Consider the following 22,372-nt stretch of genomic DNA (forward strand, 5'->3'; position numbering starts at 1 on the left):
CAGTACAGTTGCTTATTTGTGCTTTCATAAAATTAATACAGTCTGTTCCTTCCATCTTCTCTAGTACAGCAGAAAATCTCAGGTTTTCCTTGCGTGCTCTGTCCTCTAATTCTATTATTTTTGAAACATCTCTTCTTGAGCCATCTCATACTTATCCACGTTTCTTCATTTCGACTTCCGATTTTTGCACTTTTATCACCTCATCTGAATATTTATTTAAAGCTTCTTCCACTTTTTCCAGCCCTTTCTTATTTGAGTTGATATAGTCCTTTAGTGTTTCATTTATTTTAATCAGCTCTGAGAACATTTGACTTATTTTTTCCTCTAGATTACTGGAAGTCATGTCTTGCACCAAAGCTGGACCTTGCACTGCATTTTGCTGAACAGCTGCAGAATTCTTCCCAGTCAGTGTTTTCTCTTCACCTTTTGTGATTAATTTTCTTTTAGGTTCTTTGAATTTCTTTTTAGCTGGCATTGAGGCAGTGCACTTATTAGCCAGTTACTGAAATTTACCCAAAATGACAAGTTCACTGCCTCTTTTTTTCTGAGTTTTTTTTATCACACTGAGAGAGCTGAAATTATGCTTTTACTGTGCAACCATCTTGGAAGTTAGACAGTTTCCCTTTTTGTTCTCAAAATAACCTGTCATATTTGATTGTAGATTGGCCTTACCATTCCATGCTTGATAATTAGATATTATCCCTAATGAGCATAACTGGGATCAAGCTATAGATAATTTGATAGGACCCACACATGGGATAAAGAATTTCAGAGCAGCCACTCTCCATTATTACTACAAGGGTCAGTTCTGGGGTAAATTTTCTGTTTTCCATCCACAGATTTAAGTTGCACTTAAATATGGACAGGGATGAACTTTGTTTTATGTGGATGTTTCAGAGTAGTGATATCCTCTGCAAGGTATACCTGTCCCTCAAAACCTTTCTGCTGATGTTGCAGAAGTAGTTTAGATCCCTAGACCAAATATTTCAGATGCCATTTGACTTGCTGATGTGCGGTAAATCCGTCAATAATGAGTTGGAGGATGCATTGTATGCCAGACACAGGTCACCTGTTAGCAGTCTGTAGGATACAGATTATTGTAGCAGGGCTTTGAGTCAGCCAATGTAGGACATGATGTTTAGGCATTGTACACTTTTAGTACAGGTATCTCTGTAGGTGTTCTAGCTGTTGTGTGTGTCTGGAGAGATACATGCCAAAGAGAGCATTACATTCAATGACTGGCCTAATGAGGGCTGGGTAAAGGAGAACAGTGACATCCCTAGATTTAGACAAAGTTCCTTTGTTTATAAGTTCTGCAATATAGAATGTTTTGCAACAATGGACACCTTTTGGTCAAACGTTAGGTCACTGTCCACATATGTTCCCAAATCATGAACAACTGGGTCAAATCTTAGGGGCAAATTATCAGTGTAGTAGTTCCCTGGGATAGATGACTTCCCAAAAGATACATTAATGCATTTAGTTTCAGTCCACAATTTTGGCACCAGTTATTTATTTGGGACAAACCATCCTGCAGGGTGGCTAAGTCATTTGGGGATTCAGTGACTGCAGTCATCTGCAAACTCATTTAGTCAGAGTCCTTTGGTATTGGCATATACTTCAGAAAAATAGATGTCAAACAGTAGAGGCCCTAGCACAGAACCCATCTCCATTGGTGATTGCTCACTTTGTGGAGGTAACTTTCCCTGTTTTGATTATCTGTGTTCTATCTGTGAGCCATTTGATATTCCAATGGGTGGCACAGGGGTGTATTCCTAGTTTATTTAGCTTTTGTACTATGCCTGAGTAGAAAATTATGTCAAAAGCTTTGGCCAGGTTGAGGTATGCAATATGTACCATTTTGCCTTCATGCATTGCTTTGGTAACCATTTAAAAGAAATCCACCAAGTTCAGTAAGCATAACCTGCCCTTGATGAATCCAGTCTGAGACAGATGCAGTGTTTTGAGATTCCCTGTGTCCTGATTGATTAGTTCCATGGTAAGTGTTTCCATGGCTTTTAATATGAGGCTGGTCAGACTTATGAGTCTGTCATTGCTTAGGTCTGTGAAAGGACCTCCCTTCTGCAGGAGAATGACTGTATAGCTGTTCTTCCTTCACTTGGTACAAAACTTATAAAGAGGCTGAGAATAAACAGTGTTGTCTGGACCATGGCTAAATTGTGCTTCATTCTATTTAGCACACATCCAGGAATATTGTCAGGACCCATCGATACCCTACAAGGTATAGCTGCATCTATGCAGTTATTTACATGATTTAGTGTGGTGGTGTACATTTCTGTGTATTCAGTGGAGTTAACTGGGTTTGGTGGTGATTTGAAGCTTGGCAATGTATCACTTAGGAGTATGTCTTAGATTTCTAAAGGTACCTTGGCTAGAAGGGATCTCTGGTTTCAGTTTTGTCTCAAATGAGACTATTTTATGGTCAGAACTAACACGTGATGAAGATATGCAAGGGATGGTACAAGAAGCTTACATATTAGTAAGGACAAGATACAAGATGTTATTCCCCCTAGTGGGTACTCTGACTAATTATTCCAGGGCATTTTCATTGGCAAAGTCCAGGAATCTCTGTGCATATGCAGTAGTGGTGGTGTAGGTTTCAGAGTGTATAGTTGTATAGTTTAGATCACCTAGGAAAATGATATTGGGTTTAATATTGAGTAACTCTAGTTCCTGTAAATAGGTATTGTGGCTTTCTTGTGTCATAGAGGGAGTTCTATAGCTAGCTAATATATGGTACATGTGGTGGTGCTGTGGTAGCGTTGTCGCCTCACAGTAAGATGCTGTCCGGTTCGACTCTCAGCTAGAGCGTCTTCTGCGTGGAGACATGCGTGAATGGGCGTACCTTCGTTGAAGGTTGTGCATCAGGGCTGGCAACTCAGCACGTAAAAATCAACCGCCAACCATTAGCGGACCAGAGTTCCGCTGTGGCGACCCCTAACTGGGAAAAGCTGAAAGACACAACAACCTTTCTGATGGTTATTTGGACATGAAGAAGCTTTAGTGCATCATGCTGCTTTACCAGCCTTGATGTCAGTCTGTTCTGGATGATGATTAAGACAACGCCACCTTTTTTCCCTCCTGTACAGCAGCTGGTCTAAACATGTAGAAGGTGTTACAGCCCTTCACAGCCAGAGTGCTCTGCACTATTTTAAACCATGTCTCAGTCATTAGGCAGATGTCAATGTCCTCCAGAGGGAGAAGGGCTTGTAGGGAGTAGAGTTTCTTGTTTAGGCTCCTAGCATTGTTTAGTAACATCTTCATATTTGCATAGATCACAGAGAATGTAAACCTGTCATGTATTTGCAAAGTGTTCTTCTCTAGACTGTTAGGTCGGAGCAGATGCAGTGTTTGGTAGGGTAGTCCTAGGAAGCTTTGCACTCAAGCATCAGTGGAACTGCTCTGATTCTACATTACAGTAGGATGGGAAAATTACAGTAATGGCATTGAAGTGTTACTTACCTGCAGTCATCTTTTAGTAATGCTTATGCTTCTGTAAACCAGCTTTGCTATCTCTATCCTTCGGAAGACTGTCTGGTCCCACTTACATGGTATGTAGGCTGAGCCCCCCACCCCCATTTCATATACCTGGGGAATAATTCAATCCAAACTATTTAGTTAAGTGTTAGACTAGTGCTTTGAGTGAACATTGTTTGATGGGAGGGGAATCTTAGTGTTAATATGAGGTAAGGAGCTGGAAGTTGCTCAGCACTGTTCCTAACATCTGCTCAGACCAACATCATTTTAAGACACAGTGGCTGCATTCAGGTCTTTATTAGATTCTTTATTCCTTGGCCTTCCAAATGGTAAAGGAGTTAGGCACTTTATACAGCAGTATAGTTAAGTGAAGCATCTGTATTTCAGTTATGATGACTGCAGAATTGCGCTGTTTAATGTTTACCTCTCCGCACTTCATAGGCATATACGGGCCATGTGCCCCAATCCTTTTGCTGATTTCCTTGTGTGTCAGATTAACTGAAAGGTGTAATTAACTAGCATTTATCATCTTCTTAGCTACCTTGTTTCTCACATACATTCTTGAGTAGGCCCATTATTTTAAACCCACTGCTTGTCTAGTTGACAATTACATTATAATAAACTCCACTGTGTCATTGTTGTACAATATAATGTTTTATCCTACCTGTCATAATGTTCATTGGGTCATAAGTTAGTACTAGGCTATCTGCCATAGTGGGCCATTTTAAGCCTAGCCACATTTCCCAACTTTAGAATCAGACTCTGAATCTTGTGTCTTTGAGGTAAACACCTTAAGCGTTATGTCAACTCCCATCCCCCAACATCCATATGTACCATTTTTATAGGTTCATATGTTCATGGGATTTTACTAAGCTAACAGCCCTATAGTCCTTATAAGCTTAGTCATGTTATATTTGATTTACCCTTACAGTCTTAGCCATATTATATCCAAGTTACTCTAAATGACCTTGGATAGATAGGCATTACTAGCAGAGCGAGTCTAATGCCAGCACCTACTACCTCCGTCCATAAGGAACATGGGTGCCATGCATTTTATGATTGAATATGGTTAGTGAGGAGCTCTGCTTAATGTGAGTTGGGAGTCTATTTCAAAGGAGAAGCAATCTCTTTGGAGACATAGCTGTCTCAACAACATGTTCTGTTGATGTCACATTCTAGGTTAAGTTTCCTGGAGTGAGTGACTCTTGTCCCATTTGATTTGCAGATGTGTAGCATTTCCATTAGGACAGGGTCAGAGACTGCCCTGTAGACTAGGAACAAGTCACCTCTCAGCAGCCTATAACATACAGAGCACAGTGACAGGGCTTTCGGTCTATCTGTGTAAGACATGGTTTGGGGGCACTGAATTTTCCTTGTTAGAAACCTCTGTGGTCTCTCCAGCTGCTTGCAGGTGACTGGTGAGGTTCATGCAAAAGGGTTCATTGTACTCAGTTAGTGGTATAATGAGGGTCAAGGACAGTGGAGTTATAACATCCTTTAGACTTGGATACAATGCCTTTAATTTTGAGATGTACAGTGTAGAAGGTTTTCCTTACCACTGTGGAGACATGGTGATCAAAGTGTAGATTTCTGTCGACCTGAGTTCCCAAGTCTAGCACCACTGGGTTTGAGCTTAGGGGAGATGCCTTCACTACTATAATTAGCAGGGTATTCCTCTTTGTCAAAGGGGTTAATAATGCATTTTTTGTGTTTAGTTTTAGTCCGTGGCTTTGGCACCACTTGTTTGTCTGTGTTAACCCCTTATGTAATAGGTTAATATTGCTGGGAGACTTAATGATTGCACCCAGTTTGCAATAATCAGTGAACCTGGTAAGTCACAGGCCATCTACTTTGGCCTGAACTTCTGAAAAATGGATACCAAACAGTAACTTTCCCAGTACAGATCCTTGTGGTATGCCACTGGTGACTAGTTTACAGGTATAGGTAAAGTCCTCAACTTTAACAATGTAAGTTCTTTCTTGAGCCAGTTGGCTACCGATCCAGTAACATAAAGGTTAATCCCAGCTGGGTGAGTTTCTCAATGATGCCTAAGTGGGGAATTGTGTCAAAAGCTTTGGCTAGGTCAAGATAGGCAGCATGCACTGTCTTACCTTCATCCAGGGCTTTGGTGACATAAGTCTTCCAGGTTTAACAAGTATGATCTACCCTTAATAAAGCCAAACTGACCTATGTCACTGCTAATAAGGTCAGTGATGATTCTTTCCATGGCCTTGCAAATGAGACTGGTTAGGCTTATGGGTCTATAGTTCCCAGGGTCAGCTAATGGGCCCCCTTTGTGCAAGGGGATTACTGTTGCTGGTTTTCACTCTGCTGGAATATAGCCAGTTATCAGGATATGGTTAAAGAAAGGGCCAAGTGGTTTTGCTAGATCTTGTTTTAGATCACTAAATAAGCAGCCTGGGATGTTGTCTGGTCCAACTGAGGTCATGTTTTTAACCTTGGAGATAGAACCTGCTCCCTAGAGATACTAGGGAGGGAACTAGTTTTGGAATGCTTTGGGGTATGGTTGGTGGGGATAGGAGGGGTGAAGTTTGTGCCAAATCTCTCAGCTAGCATATTGGCAGTTATCTCAGGTTCTGTATGAGTGATACCATCCCCAACTAGTTCTGCACATGCCTGTGCATTCCCTTTTAGATTTCTGACATAGCTAAATAATTCCTTTCGGTTATCATTAGCTAGGGATGCTATTTTAACTTTGTAATTAACATTAGGGGACTTAACAAGATATCTAATTTGCTTGCTCCAGCTGTGGAGGGATTTTTTTTTCTCTGCTGAGTCAGTTCCCTCTTGCTGTTAGACATCAGTTTCTTCTTCTTGTTATATAACCTATTTATAGTTGAGGCCAACCAGGGTGGCTTGTTTTTTCAGGAGGACCCAATTTTGATCTGATCAGGTACAGCTGAGTCTATGCAGATGCTTAGGCATTTATACAGTGCATTTCTGTACACCTCTGCATAGGAGTCATTCTTGGATGTGTTTGCAGGAGATGACATCCTGTGGGGATGTCAGGTCCAATAGTTACTTCGAATGAGACTAATTTATGGTTTGACCTTATCAGGGGCATACCAAATGGGTGTGGGGGGTTCCATGACCCCCCATGTTGGTGAATACTAAGTCTAGGACATTTGAACCCCTTGTGGGAGTGCAGACTATCTGCTCCAAGGTATTTGTAGCGACAAAGTCCAAGAACCTCTGGGTGATCATGTTTGTGCTTGTGTATGTCACCCAATTCATGGAAGGATAGTTGAAATCTCCCATGACCAAGGTGTTTGGCTGTATGATGAGTGACTCCAGTAGATCCAGGTGAGCGATAGGTTTCTCTTGGCTCATGGTGGGGACATTATAAATAACAATGATGTGGTAGCGTAATTTGACTATAGTTAGTTGAACCTGGAGTAGCTTAAGAGAGTCATACTGTTTAGCCAGTGTCGAGGTGTACTTAGCTTTAATTATGATAGATACACCTCCACCTTTGTTCCTTTCACGCTCGTTCTCATTCTGAGGTGTGAATGTGTGGAAAGCATTACAGCCTTGCACAGCAAGGGTGCTGTCTGCAGCCCTGAACCCTGTCTCTGTGACTGTACAGATGTCAGCATCTTCCAGGGAGAGGAGTGCTTCCAGGGAGTGCAGTTTACTGTTTAGGCTCGTAGCATTAACCAGCATAACCTTGAGTTTGTTTTGAGTGGATTTTGTTGCTCTGGAAAATTTTTTTTGACGTTGTTTAAAAAAGGCACAATGGGGGAGGCAAGAGCCTTTGCCAGTAACTGAAAGTCAAGAGGAGACAGGTGCATACCATCTCTGCCAAAGCAGTGTGGTCTATCGACCATGTCCTCTCAGGCTGACAGATATTGGATCCCCCTTGACCCCAGAAGTTAAGCCAATTGTTGAAGTCCATTATTTTTTGTCTATATTGTGACATCATCCTGGGTGAAGGTAGAATGCTGCTTAGGGCTAGGGTCATACCTGCCTGGGACACAATCTGAGAGTTCAGTCATGTCTCTCTTCATATAGCCCAGAGAGTTACATCTCAAAACATTTACCCCAACATAGACTATGACAGAGTCATAATGGTACTTGTTGAGTGACATGAGTGCATGCATGATTTGCTAGATCCTGGCACCTGACAGGCAGCTGACCATAACCTTCTTCTTGTCCAGCCTGATGAGGGGGACATTTATGTGTCTGACAAAATTGCCTATGACCAAGATGTTTGGTCTTGAGGTGTTTTGCCTTAGGTCTCATTTGCTGAGAAACTAGTATATGTGTTATGTGTAGTGTATTCTATTCATTTTCCAGTATGTGCAAGTGGTTTGCGCTCTGGAGGGCTCTGGTTTTCTGGTAGCCTTTTAGTGAGTACCTCCATGTATGTCAAGTTTGTGTCATGACCTTATCCTGTGTGAGAGGAGAGATGTGTGTGCTGACAACCTGGTTGATGTCTTGATTGGTTGATTCCAGTTTTAAGGTATAATTACATCACTTACATACTGTATTTGTTTGCTTTAGGAGTAAGTGGTTATCACTATACATGAGGCAATTACAACATTGCGTTAGGATGCCCATGTCAATAAGTCTGGCCAGAGAAATGGTGGGAAACTGGCCATCCAGTATAGCAGGTTAAAACTATAAGTACTGTTAAGAAGTGGGTAGGTTAGATCAGCTTTTGCTCTAATTTTAACAAGGGAGCTTATTCCTTTGAAGATTAAGGATGATAGACTTTGGCAAGCTGCTCAGTGCACAGTTAAATTGCCCGCACTGCAGCAGGGAAGCTTGGGAGGGTTTTACTGACAGACATCTAGGGAAAATTTGATCTGATATTGCTAATCCTCGTTCATTCCTTACATGTGGGTATTGGTTCCGACCTTGGAACCGAGCCGGCCATCTTCCAAGCTTGCATCAGCCACAAACTCTCGAGCTAAAAACTCTTACCCAGAATTCCCCTCTCCTTGTTACCCCAGATTTTGTTTGCCACATTGCCATTTGGTCATGTCAAGCTACTTCTCTTGAGCTAAGTACAATATTTTTCTTGCTACTAAATTCTAAAACAGTCTTTTCTGACAGAAAAGTTATTAGATAGTTTTCTCTTACCTTATTGCATTTAGCGACTATCCTTTCTTGAATCTTTTCTATTCCTTTCCTCTTCTTTACCGCAAGGTAATTTCTTTTTTTACCATCGTTGCTAAACCCCTTTTCTTCTTACCTTCGAGTAATTCTTGTACCATTGCTGGTATTTTTCTGGGTTTCCTTCTTTCTTTCTAACATGGCAGATAAAAAAGGTAGTCCAGGATTTAAAAGATGTTTAGATTGTGGCCATAAATTACCTACTTCAGATGCACATTCCCTGTGTGTCTATTGCTTGGGTGTGCCTCATTTAACAGTTGACCCACCCTGCAGGATTTGTAAGAATTTCTCTAACAGGAAGTTGATTGAGAGAAAAAATAAATTAATACTGATGGGGCTACTTAAATCTCCTTTTTCAGAGGCTATTTCTGGGTCAGAGGCTTCATCCCCTCCAAGATCCCATAAGAAAAAGAGTGATGAACATATTAAGGCCAAGTCTCTTCCTTCGTCCCCTGCTGGGGACTCCCAGGAACCGAGACCCAAGAAAGCTAAGCTTTCCAGTTCGGATTCGACTTCTTCGGCTCCAGTGCTTTCGGTACCTAGACCTTCAGCACTGAGGCCATTGGAGCCATCTGTGACTTCAGCACTGACTAGCGTGCCCTTTACCGTATCAGTACCGAGGGGCTCCTTGGTTCAGACCTCTTTACCGGCACCGACTGTCCAGTCGATGCAGACTGTCACAACGTCAATGGATTTTTTGACATCCATTACCTGTTTGGCTCCAACAACTTACCCAACACCGACTACCCTCTCAGCACCGACCATTCAGTTATCGGTACCGATTTTTTTGTTTCCAGCCTTAGCTCCGACAACCACTTCAGTAATGACCTTATCGTCGATGCAGACCATGACTTCAGCACCAATGATTTCCTCGGTACAGACACCTGTAGTTCAGTCCTTTACTGCCCTGTTGTTTTCAGTGCAGACCTCCGAGGTGGGCACTGAGCTTGCTCCATCTTTGGATAGACCTGACTCCCCTCAGCTGTGTCCGTGAAATCCACTAGAAGCCTCTCTGAACACACCATCTTACGTCTTGTGGCTCAAGTGCTTTTGGCCAGAGGTATCCCACCTCCCAGGACCTATCCTTCCTCGGGAGGTGATCACCCTTTACCAAAGACCCCTACTTATTCTCCTCCTTCATTGCCTTTGAATCCCTTTGATGCAGCACAGTCTTCCCCCTCTATGGTTCCCTTTATGGACCTCACTAAGGAGCTGCAGTTGCTTTTGTGGCAGGAGAGTTTTGCTACGACCCAGGATGTCAGCTGTGGCATACGTAATTTGGTGTTTCACAGCCATCCAGGGACTCTGAGTCGGCAGGCTGAGCCACTTAGGAGAGGGGTGACAACAACCCTAGGCACTCACCCCTCTTCAGGTGGTCTGGCCTTCCAGCTAATGGAGAAGGCTCTGGCATCGGTTGGCGATCCTGTGCTATCACTCTACCCACCCTCCTCTGGACCACAATGTGCACAAGTCGCTCCTAGAGGACACCAGGTCACAAGGGCCTCAGGATATACTCCCACAGGAGACCCCTTTTGCACTGTCTTCCCCAGCTTCTCCCTCTGAGGAAGTTCATCAAAAGAGCTCATGCAAGAGGAAGCACATGGACTCCACAGAGGATTCCCTTACTGAAGACACAGACTTTGATGATGGGGAAGGGTCCCCTCGCTCACCCTCTGAGGTATCCTTTGGTGATATTCTTAAAATTCTTAAACAGAGAGGTGACTGGCAGCCCTCAAACCCAACCTCTGAAGAGTCTGTGTTCCTGCAGGCCTTTCGCACCCGGCCCCCTACCTCCTGGGTTACTCCACCTGCCGACGAACTGGTCCGGCTCATCATGCAGCATGTGTGAAAGGCTCCTGAAACCATTGAGGCCACTCCCCGGAGGCCAGATAAAATTTTGTCCCCTCCTGCTACTGATCCCCATTGGTCACAAGGTCTTCCTGTAGATGCTTTGGTGGTGGCGGCCACAACTAAAAAGGACCTGGCTAAAGAAGAAAGCCAGACTGTCCATCCGCCCAACAAAGAGTCCCGGGCTCTAGACAGAATAGAGAAGTGTACTTTTGCATCAGCGACGTTTGCAATTAGGTCCCTGAACTATATGGCACACTTTACCAGGCTTCAAAGAGATTTAATTTCTGAGCTTTCTGAAACTTTGGCTGGTGCTGTGTCTGATGAGGTTAGTGACAAAGTGGCCTCTCAGCTAGCCACCATTGAATCGATATCTAACTCCTCCATGCGCCTGATATCTCACGCATCAGAAGGAGCAGCGAGTTCAGACATTGTTCTGAGATGACATGCCTGGATGTGCTTGTGTAATTTCGTGGAACCCTTCAAGGCTTCCTTTCTCAATGCTCCCATCGAAGCCTCTTCATTGTTTGGACCCAAGGTTAAAAGCACACTGGCCAGATGTGAACAGGATGGTAAGACCCTTTCTGCTGTGGGTGTCCGTTATTCTTCCCCTCAACGGGCTTTCTCCAGAAACCAGAAGAGTGGGAAGATATGGTACAAAAAGTCTCAGGGTCCTTTCCGTGACACACAAGCCGAGTTCTCCCTTAGAGGCAGAGGGGGAAACTCGCAGGGAAGACGCCCCTTTCAGGGCAGAGGGGGTCCGCATAACCAGGGTTCCAGGGACTCTTTCCCTGGCCCATCCTAACAGCACTCCTGAAGAGCGGCCCAACTGCTTTCCTCTGGAAGTGGTTGGGGTCATTTCTCTTTGTACCCTTCTGCCTGGCTCACCGTCACCAACAGTTCTTGGGTACAAAGGATAATAACCAGAGGTTATCCTATTCCCTTCGACCTTTGTCCTGCTCCCCCAACAAACTTACCAGATATTCCACCCAGTCAAAGGGAAGAAGCAGCATTAGAGATTTCAAAACTGCTAAGAAAAAGAGTCATCCAAATAGTCCCTCCAGACCGGATAGGATCCGGATTCTACTCAACTATTTTTGGTGCCAAAGAAAACTGGGGACGGGAGGTCAATTTTGGATCTCGGTGTATTGAACAAGTTTGTAAGAGTACAAAAATTCTGGATGGTCACAATACAGTCTATCCTTCTGCTTTTGGAAAAAGACAATTGGATGTGCTCAATAGATCTTCAAGATGCGTACTACCACATAAAAGTGGACAGACCATCAAGAAGATTCCTTCGCTTCTGTGCAGGAGCCAGTCACTACCAGTTCAGAGTACTGCCCTTCAGACTCTCTACAGCCCCCACAGTGTTCACAATGTGCATGGCAGTTGTCAGCTCACTTGCGACTACAAGGATTCCAGGTGTTTCCATACCTAAACGACTGGCTCATCTCCACCCCCACCAGACATCTATTGGAAGAAGCCCTGGCATACTCTCTCCTCACTGCAGAAAGGCTAGGCATAACCATAAACTGGCAAAAATCCAATCTCACCCCATCTCAGTCCACAGATTTCATAGGGGTCATCTTGAATACAAAGAATTGCAGAGCATCCATCCCAGAGGACAGAATTCTAAGGAAAAAGCAATAACTGATCCCAATCCTTTCAAGGGAGAAATCCACAGCTCGCTCTGTTCTACAGTTGTTGGGTTCCATGGCAGCCTCCATCACTATTGTCCCCTGGCCAGGTTTCACATGAGGCTTCTACAATGGCTACTGCTCACCCAATGATATCCTTTTCAGTACCTTCTTTCAGCCAAGATTCTGGTAATTCACATGTGCAGACAGTATTTAAATTGGTGGATGGCCCACAACCCATCACAATGGTCTCGCCCCTTCGCCCCCCAACAGCCCAAGGCTACAGTGACCATGGATGCCTCCCTGATGGGGGGGGGGGCTATGTCAGGGACAGACGGTCCAAGGTACTTGGTCCAAAATGGAGGCCCATCTGCATATAAATGTTCTAGAGCTGAGGGCGGTGCTTCTGGCATTGCAAGCATTCCATCCCCTGCTGCCGTCTGGGACTATTGTGATACAATCAGACAACATGGCGGTGGTCTGGTACATCAACAAACAGGGCGGAACCAAATCTTACCCACTCTGTTGAGAGGCCATGAGGATATGGCATTGGGTGATGGCTACCAACCATTTTCTTCTAGCAACACCCATTCCCGGGAGTTCCAACGTGATAGCAGACAGACTCAACAGGTGTATACTACAACCTCACGAGTGGTCCCTGAATCCCTTAATAGCGGCGGAGATTTTCAACCACTGGGGTCTTGCTTGCTGCGACCTCTTTGCGTCCCTGACCAAGTACAAATGCAGCAACTATTTTGCTCTGATTCCCCCTCTGGGACAGTCACCCAGGGACGCTCTAGTCCACGATTGGCCCTCGGGTCTACTTTATGCATTTCCACCTCTCCCCCTCATTCCCCAGTTTCTGAAGAAAGCCTGCCGGTTTTAGAGCAAAGTAATCCTCATAGCACCATATTGGCCTCATCAGATTTGGTTCCCCTTCATTTGGCCTCACCTGCTAGATCAACCGTGGATTCTCCATCCAACCCCAGGGTTGATCTTCCCATCTGCAGAATCTGATTCACCCCAACTTGAACAGCCTGAAGCTCACAGCTTGGCTCCTCCAATTCCTTTGATTGCCAGGCAGAATGATCTTTCTTTGCCAGTACGTGACATTCTTATTTCATCTCATAAGTCTTCCACCAGAATTACATATCTCAGCAAGTGGAAAAGATTTACTTTTTGGCTGAAAGAAAAACAGGTAGATCCTTTTTCAGCACCAGTGTTGATAGTACTGGAGTATCTAGCCACCCTATTTCAATCCAGTCTATCTGCCTCTACCATTAGAGTTCATTTGGCTGCAATGTCTAATTTCCATGATGGTGTCCAAGACTCCTCTCTTATGTCACACAAATTATGCAAGACTTTCATAAAAGGCATGAATCATCTAAACCCCCCTTTTAACTCATCCCCTCCAGTGCAACTCTTTTGAGTGTGTACCTCTAACTCCTAGTGGGTGTGGCCTGTGCCTTTAAAAAATTATCACCTTACAATTCTAACAAATACTCATTGACAGAGGTCAAATATCAATATAATTGTGTTTGCCATCATATATGCTTCAAGATAAAATATTCTGATACCTTGTATGAAGCATGATTTTGGAATTATTAATGCAAGTATGAACAAGTAATATTTGACGCCTAGAGGAGCAGTAGGAGGTAACTGCAGATGCACCTGGAGGTGTCACTCGGATGTAATGAGTTAAAGAACCTATTCAACCATGGGACCTGTCACTAGTCCTACAAGCTTTGACAATGGCACCTTTTGAACCAGCTTCTTCTTGCATCCTCAAATATCTGTCATGGAAAACCTTGTTTTTGGTCGCCATTACTTCTGCCAAACATATCTCTGAGCTTCAAGCCTTATGCATCAAGAGTCCATATTCAATTTTTCATAGAGATAGAGTGTCATTCAGAACTAATCCTGCCTTTCTGCCAAAAGTGATCTCTGAAATGTCCATTAATCAAACCATTGAATTGCCAGTTTTTTTCCCTAATCATTCAAACAAAGGAGAGTATTGCCTCGTAAATCAGACCAGTTATTTTTGGCCTATTCTGGACCTAGATTAGGATCTGCTGTTGCTAAGGTCACATTGGCTAAATGGTTAAAAGACTGTGTGATCTTCATTTATAGACAATGTAATATTCCATTACCTACCACCATAAAGGCTCATTCTACAAGGTCAGTGACAACTTCTGCTGCCTTCCATGCCAGAGCTTCTTTACATGACATTTGTGCAGCTGCAACTTGGGCTACCCCACATACCTTCATCAATCATTACAAATTGGATTTGGCCTCCAGGGGAAGAGCATCTTTAGATTCTATGGTGCTCAGGAATGCCCTTCCATGAGAGCCTCCCAGGAATAAAGGTAGCTGGGGACTCTGTCCCACATGTAAGGAATGAACGAGGATTAACAATATCAGATAAAGAAGTTATGTCTTACCATAACGTTCCATCTGTATTGTTGATCCTTGTTCATTCATTACGACCCTCCCTCCTTCCTCCTCCTGTGGCTTCTAGTGGATCTCACCATCTGGTTCTATTAGGTCATTTGACCAGAGGTAGCCTCTACCTTCTTTTGACTTGCAAACTCAATCTGAGGTAACAGGGAGACGGGAATTCTGGGTAAAAGTTTTTAGCTCGAGAGTTTGTAGCTGACGCGAGCTTGGAAGATGGCCGGCTCAGTTCCGAGGTCGGAACCGATACCCACACGTAAGGAATGAACAAGGATCAACAATACAGATGGAACGTTATGGTAAGACATAACTTATTTTTTCCTGATGTTTGCATCTGTGCAGGGCACTGTTAACCTCCATTGTGCGGTGAGCAGCTATGCGCAAGTGTGAGCCTTAAATATATTTATTTTATTTATTTAACGTTTGTTTACCGGGAAAGTCTGACTTGGAATGAAGCCAATTTTCAGCGGAGGCCCAGTCTTTGTAACGTGGGAGGAAACCGGAGCACCCGGAGGAAACCCACATGAATGCAGGGAAGACATAGGTTCATAGGTTCATACTAGGCTATCTGCCCTGGGGCAATTATAAGCCTAGCCCGATTCTGTATGGCTTACGCCACCCCTTGATTTGAGTATACTGTGCCCTTTTTAAGGTTTAGTTTACTGTGCCTCTGTCTAATAGTGACACAGGAGTAATCCCTGGGACAAACCTATGATCCCCCATCCACCTATCGAGATTCTTCTTGAAGAGATTCAGTGAGGTGCTCTGCCTCACATGAACTGGAATTCTATTCCAGAGTGAAGGGAGCCTCTGGGTTATGAACCTGTCCCTCCAGCAAGTTCTATTTATTTCTGTGCTGAGGTTCAAGTCCCTCGAGCGTGTGGCTCTAAGGGATTTAGATTTACTGAGGTGGAGCATGTCCATTAATTCTGGATTTGACATAGCTTTGTATGTCAGGCATAGATCACCTCAAGTAGGCGGTATGCAACTGAGTAGAGCTGGAGTTTTTAACCGAGCAGCATATGGCATCTGTTTGAGACCCTTGATCCTCTTGGTGAGATACTTTTGGGGTCTTTCTAATTGCTGCAGGTGTCGGGTAAGGTACATCCCAAAAGGGGCATTGTATTCTATGATGGGCCTGATGAGGGATGAATAAAGGGCACGATTACCTCTCTTGATCTAGATGTGAAACCCTTCGTGATGAGGTGGGCTATGTAGAAGGTCTTTCTAACCACTTTGGCAATGTGGTTTTCAAAGGAGAGATTGCTATCAACTTGGGTCCCCAGGTCCCTAATAACTTTCTCTGTACTTAATGGGTTTCCGCCTATGTGGTAATTTGTGGGCACATTGTTTTGCCAAAGGGTATGACTATACATTTTTTGGCATTTAGCTTTAAACCATGGCACTGGCACCAGTTATCTGTCTCTGTGAGACCTTTTTGAAGGATGTTTGTGTCAGCTGGAGAGTCGATTATGGCGCCCAGTTTGCAGTCGTCTGCGAACTTGGTGAGCCATAGTCCTCCCATGTTTGCCTGTACCTCGGAAAAGTATATACCGAACAAGAGTGGTCCCAGGACAGAACCCTGTGGGATGCCACTTGTGACCGGTTTCGAGTCTGACATGGCTCCAGCAACTCTCACTCTGTGGGTTCTGTCTTTGAGCCAGTTTGCGACCCATCTTGTGACATAGGGGTTTATATTTAAGCTGGATAGCTTATCTATGATGCCCGAGTGGGTTATTGTGTCAAATGCCTTTGCAAGGTCCAGATAGGCTGTGTGAACTACCTTCCCTTCATCTATGACTTTGGTGACTGTTCGAAGAAGTCAGCCAGGTTCAAAAGGCAGGATCTGCCCTTGACAAAGCCGAACTGGGTAGGATCTAGTATCTGTAGGTCCCCAATGTCTTTGTTTATGAGCTCCATGATGATCCTCTCCATAGCCTTGCAGACTAAGCTAGTCAGGCTTATGGGGCGATAGTTTCCAGGGTCCGTAGAGGCTCCACCTTTGTGGAGTGGGACCACTGTTGCTGTACGCCATTCTGTGGGCACATATCCTGTAGTGAGGCTGAGATTGTATAGCTGTTTTATTTGAGGGATTAGTTCCTCTTGGAGTTCATGTAGGATGCAACCTGGGACGCCATCTGGTCCCATGGAAGCAGTGTTTTTTGCTTTGGAGAGGGCAGCCTTCACCTGAGCATCAGAGATGTTTGGGAGGCAGCCCTCTGCCGGGATAGATACATGCTCTTTTGGGGGGGGAGTGGGTGGAGAAGTTTGCACTGAATCTGTCTGCCAGGATATTGGCGATGTCTGTGGGTTCAGTGTATTTTTTGTCATTTAGAATCAACTCAGAACAAGTCTCTGAGTTGCATCCCAGGTTCCTAACATAACTGAAAAAGCCTTATGATTGTCTTTGGTGTCCTGTGCAATTTTTCTCTTGAAGCTGGCCTTGGAGGATTTTATGAGGGATCGTAATTTTTTGCTAGTACTGATCAGAGATGCCTTCCCTATTAGGGATTTTGCTCTATCATGTAGTAGCTTCCTCCTTCTGTTGTACAGTTTATTTATGGCAGGGGTCCACCAGACTGGATGCCTGCCTTTGGATGATTGGGTCTTGGTTTTGTTTGGGATAGCATGATCCATGCATTCCTGGAGATGTCCGTAGAATGCGTTTATATAGGATTCTGCAGTTTGGGCCATAGTTTCCACTGGCCCTGGGGCCTCGAAGGATTCCACTTCAGTTTTGAGAAGTGAGAAGTTCGCTTTTGAGAAGTTTTTCACTGTGGTTTTCTGGGCTGGGGGTGGGGTCAGGATGTGGACATCCAGTGAAATTAATTTATGGTCTGATCTTACCAATGAGGGATATACTTCTGGTGTGGAGCATAGAGTCCCCATGTTGGTAATGATCAGGTCTAGTATGTTGTCCCCTCTTGTGGGAGTGGTGACTAGTTGTTCCATAGCATTTAAGTTTATAATTTCCAGGAACCTTTGAGCTAAGGTGCTGGGGCTTGAGTAGTGCTCCCAGTCAATGCTTGGGTAGTTGAAGTAGCCCAATATAATGGTGTTCGGAGAGATCTTCATGTTCTCCAATGTTTTCAGGAAAGCCGAGTGGGATTCCTGATTTTGAGAGGGTGGTCTGTAGGATGCTATAAACTGAAAAGCAGTCTTGCCCACTGTTAGTTGCACATGGATGGTCTCCGATACTTCGTGCAATGCCACTAACGTGGAGGTGTGGATATCCTTGATAAATATGGAAACTCCCCCTCCTTTTGTGTTTCGGTCTGGGTTTTGGGGCCGAAAAGCATGATATGAGGTATAGCCTGGTAGTGCTGGGGTGCTCTCTGGAGCCTTGAACCAGGTTTCTGTCACTGCACAGATATCGATGTTCTCCATACTGAGGAGAGCTTCGAGTGCGTGCATCTTGAGGTTAAGACTTCTGGCGTTAAGCAGCATTACCCTTAGTTTCTTGTTCCTTGTGCTGTCTATGGGGGTGGGTTTGAATTTTGAGCCTTGTCTAAAAAAGCCACTATGAGGGTGGCAAGAGCCTTTGCCAATATCCGAAAGCCCAGTGGTGACAGGTGCAAGCCGTCCCTAGCGAAGCAACGTGGCTTATCGAGCATGTCATCCCAGGCTGACAGACACTGGATCCCCTTTGAATGACACCAAAATTTTAGCCAATTGTTAAAAATCGATCATTTTGTCTTTGTACTGTGGCATCATTCTAGGTGAGGGTAATGCTGCTCAAGGTCAGGGTCATACAAGCCTAGGCTACATGATCAGTGAGCTCCTCTATGTCTCTTTTCATGTAGTCCAGGGAGGTACGTCTCAGGTCATTCACACCAGCATGTACAATGACTGAGTCATATTTGTATTTGCTTTGGAGTGACCTGAGTGCTTGCGTTATGTGGCGGATCCTAGCACCTGACAGGCAGCTCACTGTGACCTTCTCTTTATTCAGCCTGGTGAGCGGGACGTCAGTGTGTCTGACAATAGAGTCACCTATTACAAGAGCATCAGGTGTGTTATTCAGCCTTAAGGGCTGTGGCTGCTTGGCACACTGACTTTGTGGGCTATGTGTTGTGCGTGTTTTGTTTTGAGGTAGCGTTTGCTTGGATGTCTGCTTTGGAGGTCTCTGTTGCTTAGGTAGATTTTTATTTAGAGCCTCCGAATATGTTTTTGTGTATTTATGTGTTTGGTTCACTGATGTGGTGGGACTATGTGATACTGGAATTGTGTTGTGTGAGGTTACCTTCTCCTCCTGACTGGTTACACCAGTTTTGAGATGAGAGAGCTCAGCCTCCAGTTTGGCTAAATAGTTGCATCTCTCACATATATTTGAACCTGTTTGGAGGAGGAGAGGGTTGTCCGTGTACATGAGACAGTTGTAACATTGCCTCAAAATTCCCAGATTCACCAGCTGGACTGGAGAGGAAACCATTGACTGACCTTTGGACATGCTAGAGTAATATAGGGAAACTGAATTTAAGACGGACCAATAGAGGACAGGGTAATCGTAGAGAGTATAAGAGTAAGTAGTTCTTATGGTTTAGTAGTGCTAACTTGTAGGATTACTTAATTGGACCAGTGAAGGGCCTTAGAATGAGAATATGGTGTTTAAATTGAGAGATAGAGCAGTTCTAAGGGAAAAAGTGAAGAGCAGACTTTGTGGAGCCAGGAATAGTTTAAACCTAATTAGGCGGCGCTGCCCGCTGTTGAGCTATGCACAAAAACGCGCAAAACCACACAAAAGAGGGTTTTAAGAGAGGAAAATGAAGGAGTTTGGAATTGACCCAAAATGGCCAATAAAACTACAGTTTCAAGTCAGTAACCACTCCCACAGGGACAGGCAGAGGCTGCTCAATGTTTTTCACTGCCACTGATCAACAGAGAGACTTCCCTTTAGCCCAAGCAAAAAATGGCCTCCAAGAAACTTACAAACAGTTCAAGAACAGCAAGCCTGTAACTGAACTTTTTTAAATCTCAGAAAAGTGGGAAAAAAGCAAGATTTTTTTTTTTTGTTTTTCAGAGATAGCAGAGGTTCACAAGTATCAACAAGTTATAACAGTGCAGTAAATGACCCCACACAAGAGTGCAAGGCCAAAGACAGATAAAATGCAAGTTTTGAGAAAAAAACGATTTTAAAAATAAGTGCAAACAGGAAATTCAGTAAACAGCTCTAGGTTGTGCTCTAAATACAGTTACTAATGCAGAAATCAAGTTTAACAAGCCAGAAAATGCTCAAAATAGGTGGCTATGCAGAAAAACTTAGCAAATAAACAGAGGAAAAATACTTAAAATCTCAAAAGTGGCTCCTTTCTTCTCTCAGCGTTTTCTCCTCTTGGTGGGTGCTTCACCAACAGCCAACAAGCCTGAAAAGACGCCAAACCATGAGGCAACCAGGTTTTAAGAGAGGAAGATGAAGGAGTTTGGAATTGACCCAAATGGCCAATAAAACTACAGTTTCAAGTCAGTAACCACTCCCACAGGGGCAGGCAGGCTGCTCAATGTTTTTCACTGCCACTGATCAACAGAGAGACTTCCCTTTAGCCCAAGCAAAAATGGCCTCCAAGAAACTTACAAACAGTTCAAGAACAGCAAGCCTGTAACTGAACTTTTTTAAATCTCAGAAAAGTGGGAAAAAAGCAAGATTATTTTTGTTTTTTTCAGAGATAGCAGAGATGCAGATGGGATGCAGACTCCACACAGAAGATGCAGATGAGATGCAGACTCCACACAGAAGGCACCCCAGCCGAGAATCAAACCAGAGAACCTCTTGCTGTGAGGCAATAACCCTACCGCTCCACCACTGCACCATCCACTTTTAAGCTAATCTACCAATCGGAAATTACACAATAACCCTTCCTCCAGCAATCCCCAGCTAAGACAATGCTGTATCCACACTCTAATGCCACAACAGTGCAGGGCAGCCCTTCTTTATGTAAGATGTCTGGATTAGTGCTCAAGTGTATCAATGCAGGCAAGATTCAGCAGGTCTGAATGTAGTCTATGCTAAGTAACAGTACAGTGCAAAACAAGTGCCGACAATGAAACGACCACAAACAGTAGAAAAGACAGAAAATTCAGAAACTCAATTAAATATAGTTGAAAAAGTATAGCTGAAACTCAAAATATAGTTATTTTCTTGCTTTTTGCTTTGGATGGCTTGTATTCAAACAGAAACACTCTGGACCTCTGGAAAAGGACACCAAACATAGAGCAGGACCCAAGATGATACTAATGATAAAATATTAATTTTTTACTGAATCCTATTACAGTTACATGAATGTGATGTCACCTACATCCATTACAAGTCAACAAAAATGAAACAGTGGTATAAATTGATTGCACGGTGTCATTGATACCCTCAGTCAGATCCTGAATAAGGGTCCAAGGATATGATTACAAAGCTCACCTTGCCTTATTCTTTGCATTTGCTGAACCAGTTTATACACTGTATGTTTAAACCTGTATCTGGAAACTTGCAAATGTTTACATTAATATTAAAATGAATTATTAAAATAAATTATGTATAATGAGAAAAATGCATTCATAAATAAACATTTTCTTTCTTTCTAGCTTTCTGGGGTGAATCTGATGATAGCAACTCTGACATTGAAGCAGCTCTCTGTCCACAGATGGCCTCTAAAGAGGATTCTGATGACTTTTATGACTAACAGACATGGCAAAACATTGTGCAGTCACCATCTCTGTAGAAAGACAATTATGAAAGATGCATTTTTTTCAGAATTTAAGACCAGTATTTACAAAAAACATACATATGACTTGAATTTCATCATTTTTACATTCAGAGATTTCTGAATTGTTGTAGAGATCAGTGGTAACATTTACTCTCTGACATTTAACTCAAGAAATTGTCCTTAATTAAAAACTTAGTCTAATTTTAAAGCCAATTTGCTTAAGAAAGTCTATGTTTCAATAGTATATATAGGTAACAAAGTGTGTCCCACATATTCTATTAATTATTTTCTGTTTAGAATTGTACATCTACAAAAATGTTTCATTGTTGTATTCTAACTGAAGAACTGCATGTATAATAGCGCTAATACCACCAATACTTCAGAACTTAAGCTGAAACCATTTTTATATACAGTGTTCCCTTAAAATAAATCACTGTTCTTTGTGTTACACATTTCCATCTGAGTTACAATAATGTTGATTTATTTGTATTACATATTTCTAGGTGTGTTACAGTAATTTTTGTGTTATTTCTGTTACATATTTCCGGCTGAGTTACAGTAATGTTTGTGTTACTTTTGTCATATTTTTTGCTTTGGTGTATTTACCATTTTGCAACTTTATCATTTGGATTCATGTATGGTTGTTTTGCTGAATGTCAGAGCATATTTTAAATATTCAGGTTTAGAGCAAGTTATTTTGGTGTGGTCATAAAAAATGTAAATTAGGTATAGATACCACAATTACAGTATGTATGCATTATCTGTGTATACATTTACCTACACACACTTCAGTGGCATATAAGGGCTATGTGCCCCAATCTTTCTCATCTCAGATGATAAATGTTGGTTATCAGCTTTCTGCTGATAACCAACATTTATCATCCTCTCAGTTACTTTGTTTTTCTATGCATTCTTGAGTAGCCCCACTGTTTTAGCCCACTACCTCTGTGGTTTGCCAGCAAAATTTATCTGTCTTTTTTTCTGAAAACAAATAAAAAAAAAGACATTTACATTGTCCCTGATCAATTTATTAATTGTTTGATTTCCAACTCAGGGTCACAAGGGAAGCCAGAGCCTATTCTGGCCCTGATTGGCTGCAAGGAA

General features: G+C 43.2%; 1 protein-coding gene across 3 annotated transcripts in view; it reads left to right on the forward strand.

Annotated features, from left to right (window-relative positions):
- Window positions 1-21,731, forward strand: part of KIZ (kizuna centrosomal protein) — a 1,514,946-nt gene extending 1,493,215 nt beyond the window's left edge. For all 3 annotated transcript variants that reach the window (XM_044057131.1, XM_044057139.1, XM_044057146.1), the window contains one exon: window positions 21,147-21,731. In XM_044057131.1, coding sequence (XP_043913066.1) covers window positions 21,147-21,244 — 98 coding nt within the window. In that variant the 3' untranslated portion in view covers window positions 21,245-21,731. The remainder of the gene's footprint in view (window positions 1-21,146) is intronic.
- Window positions 21,732-22,372: the final 641 nt, after the last annotated feature.

This window comes from Protopterus annectens, chromosome 1.part2 (assembly GCF_019279795.1).
Source record: "Protopterus annectens isolate FY-2018-M chromosome 1.part2, PAN1.0, whole genome shotgun sequence".
Taxonomy (NCBI): Eukaryota; Metazoa; Chordata; order Ceratodontiformes; family Protopteridae; genus Protopterus; species Protopterus annectens.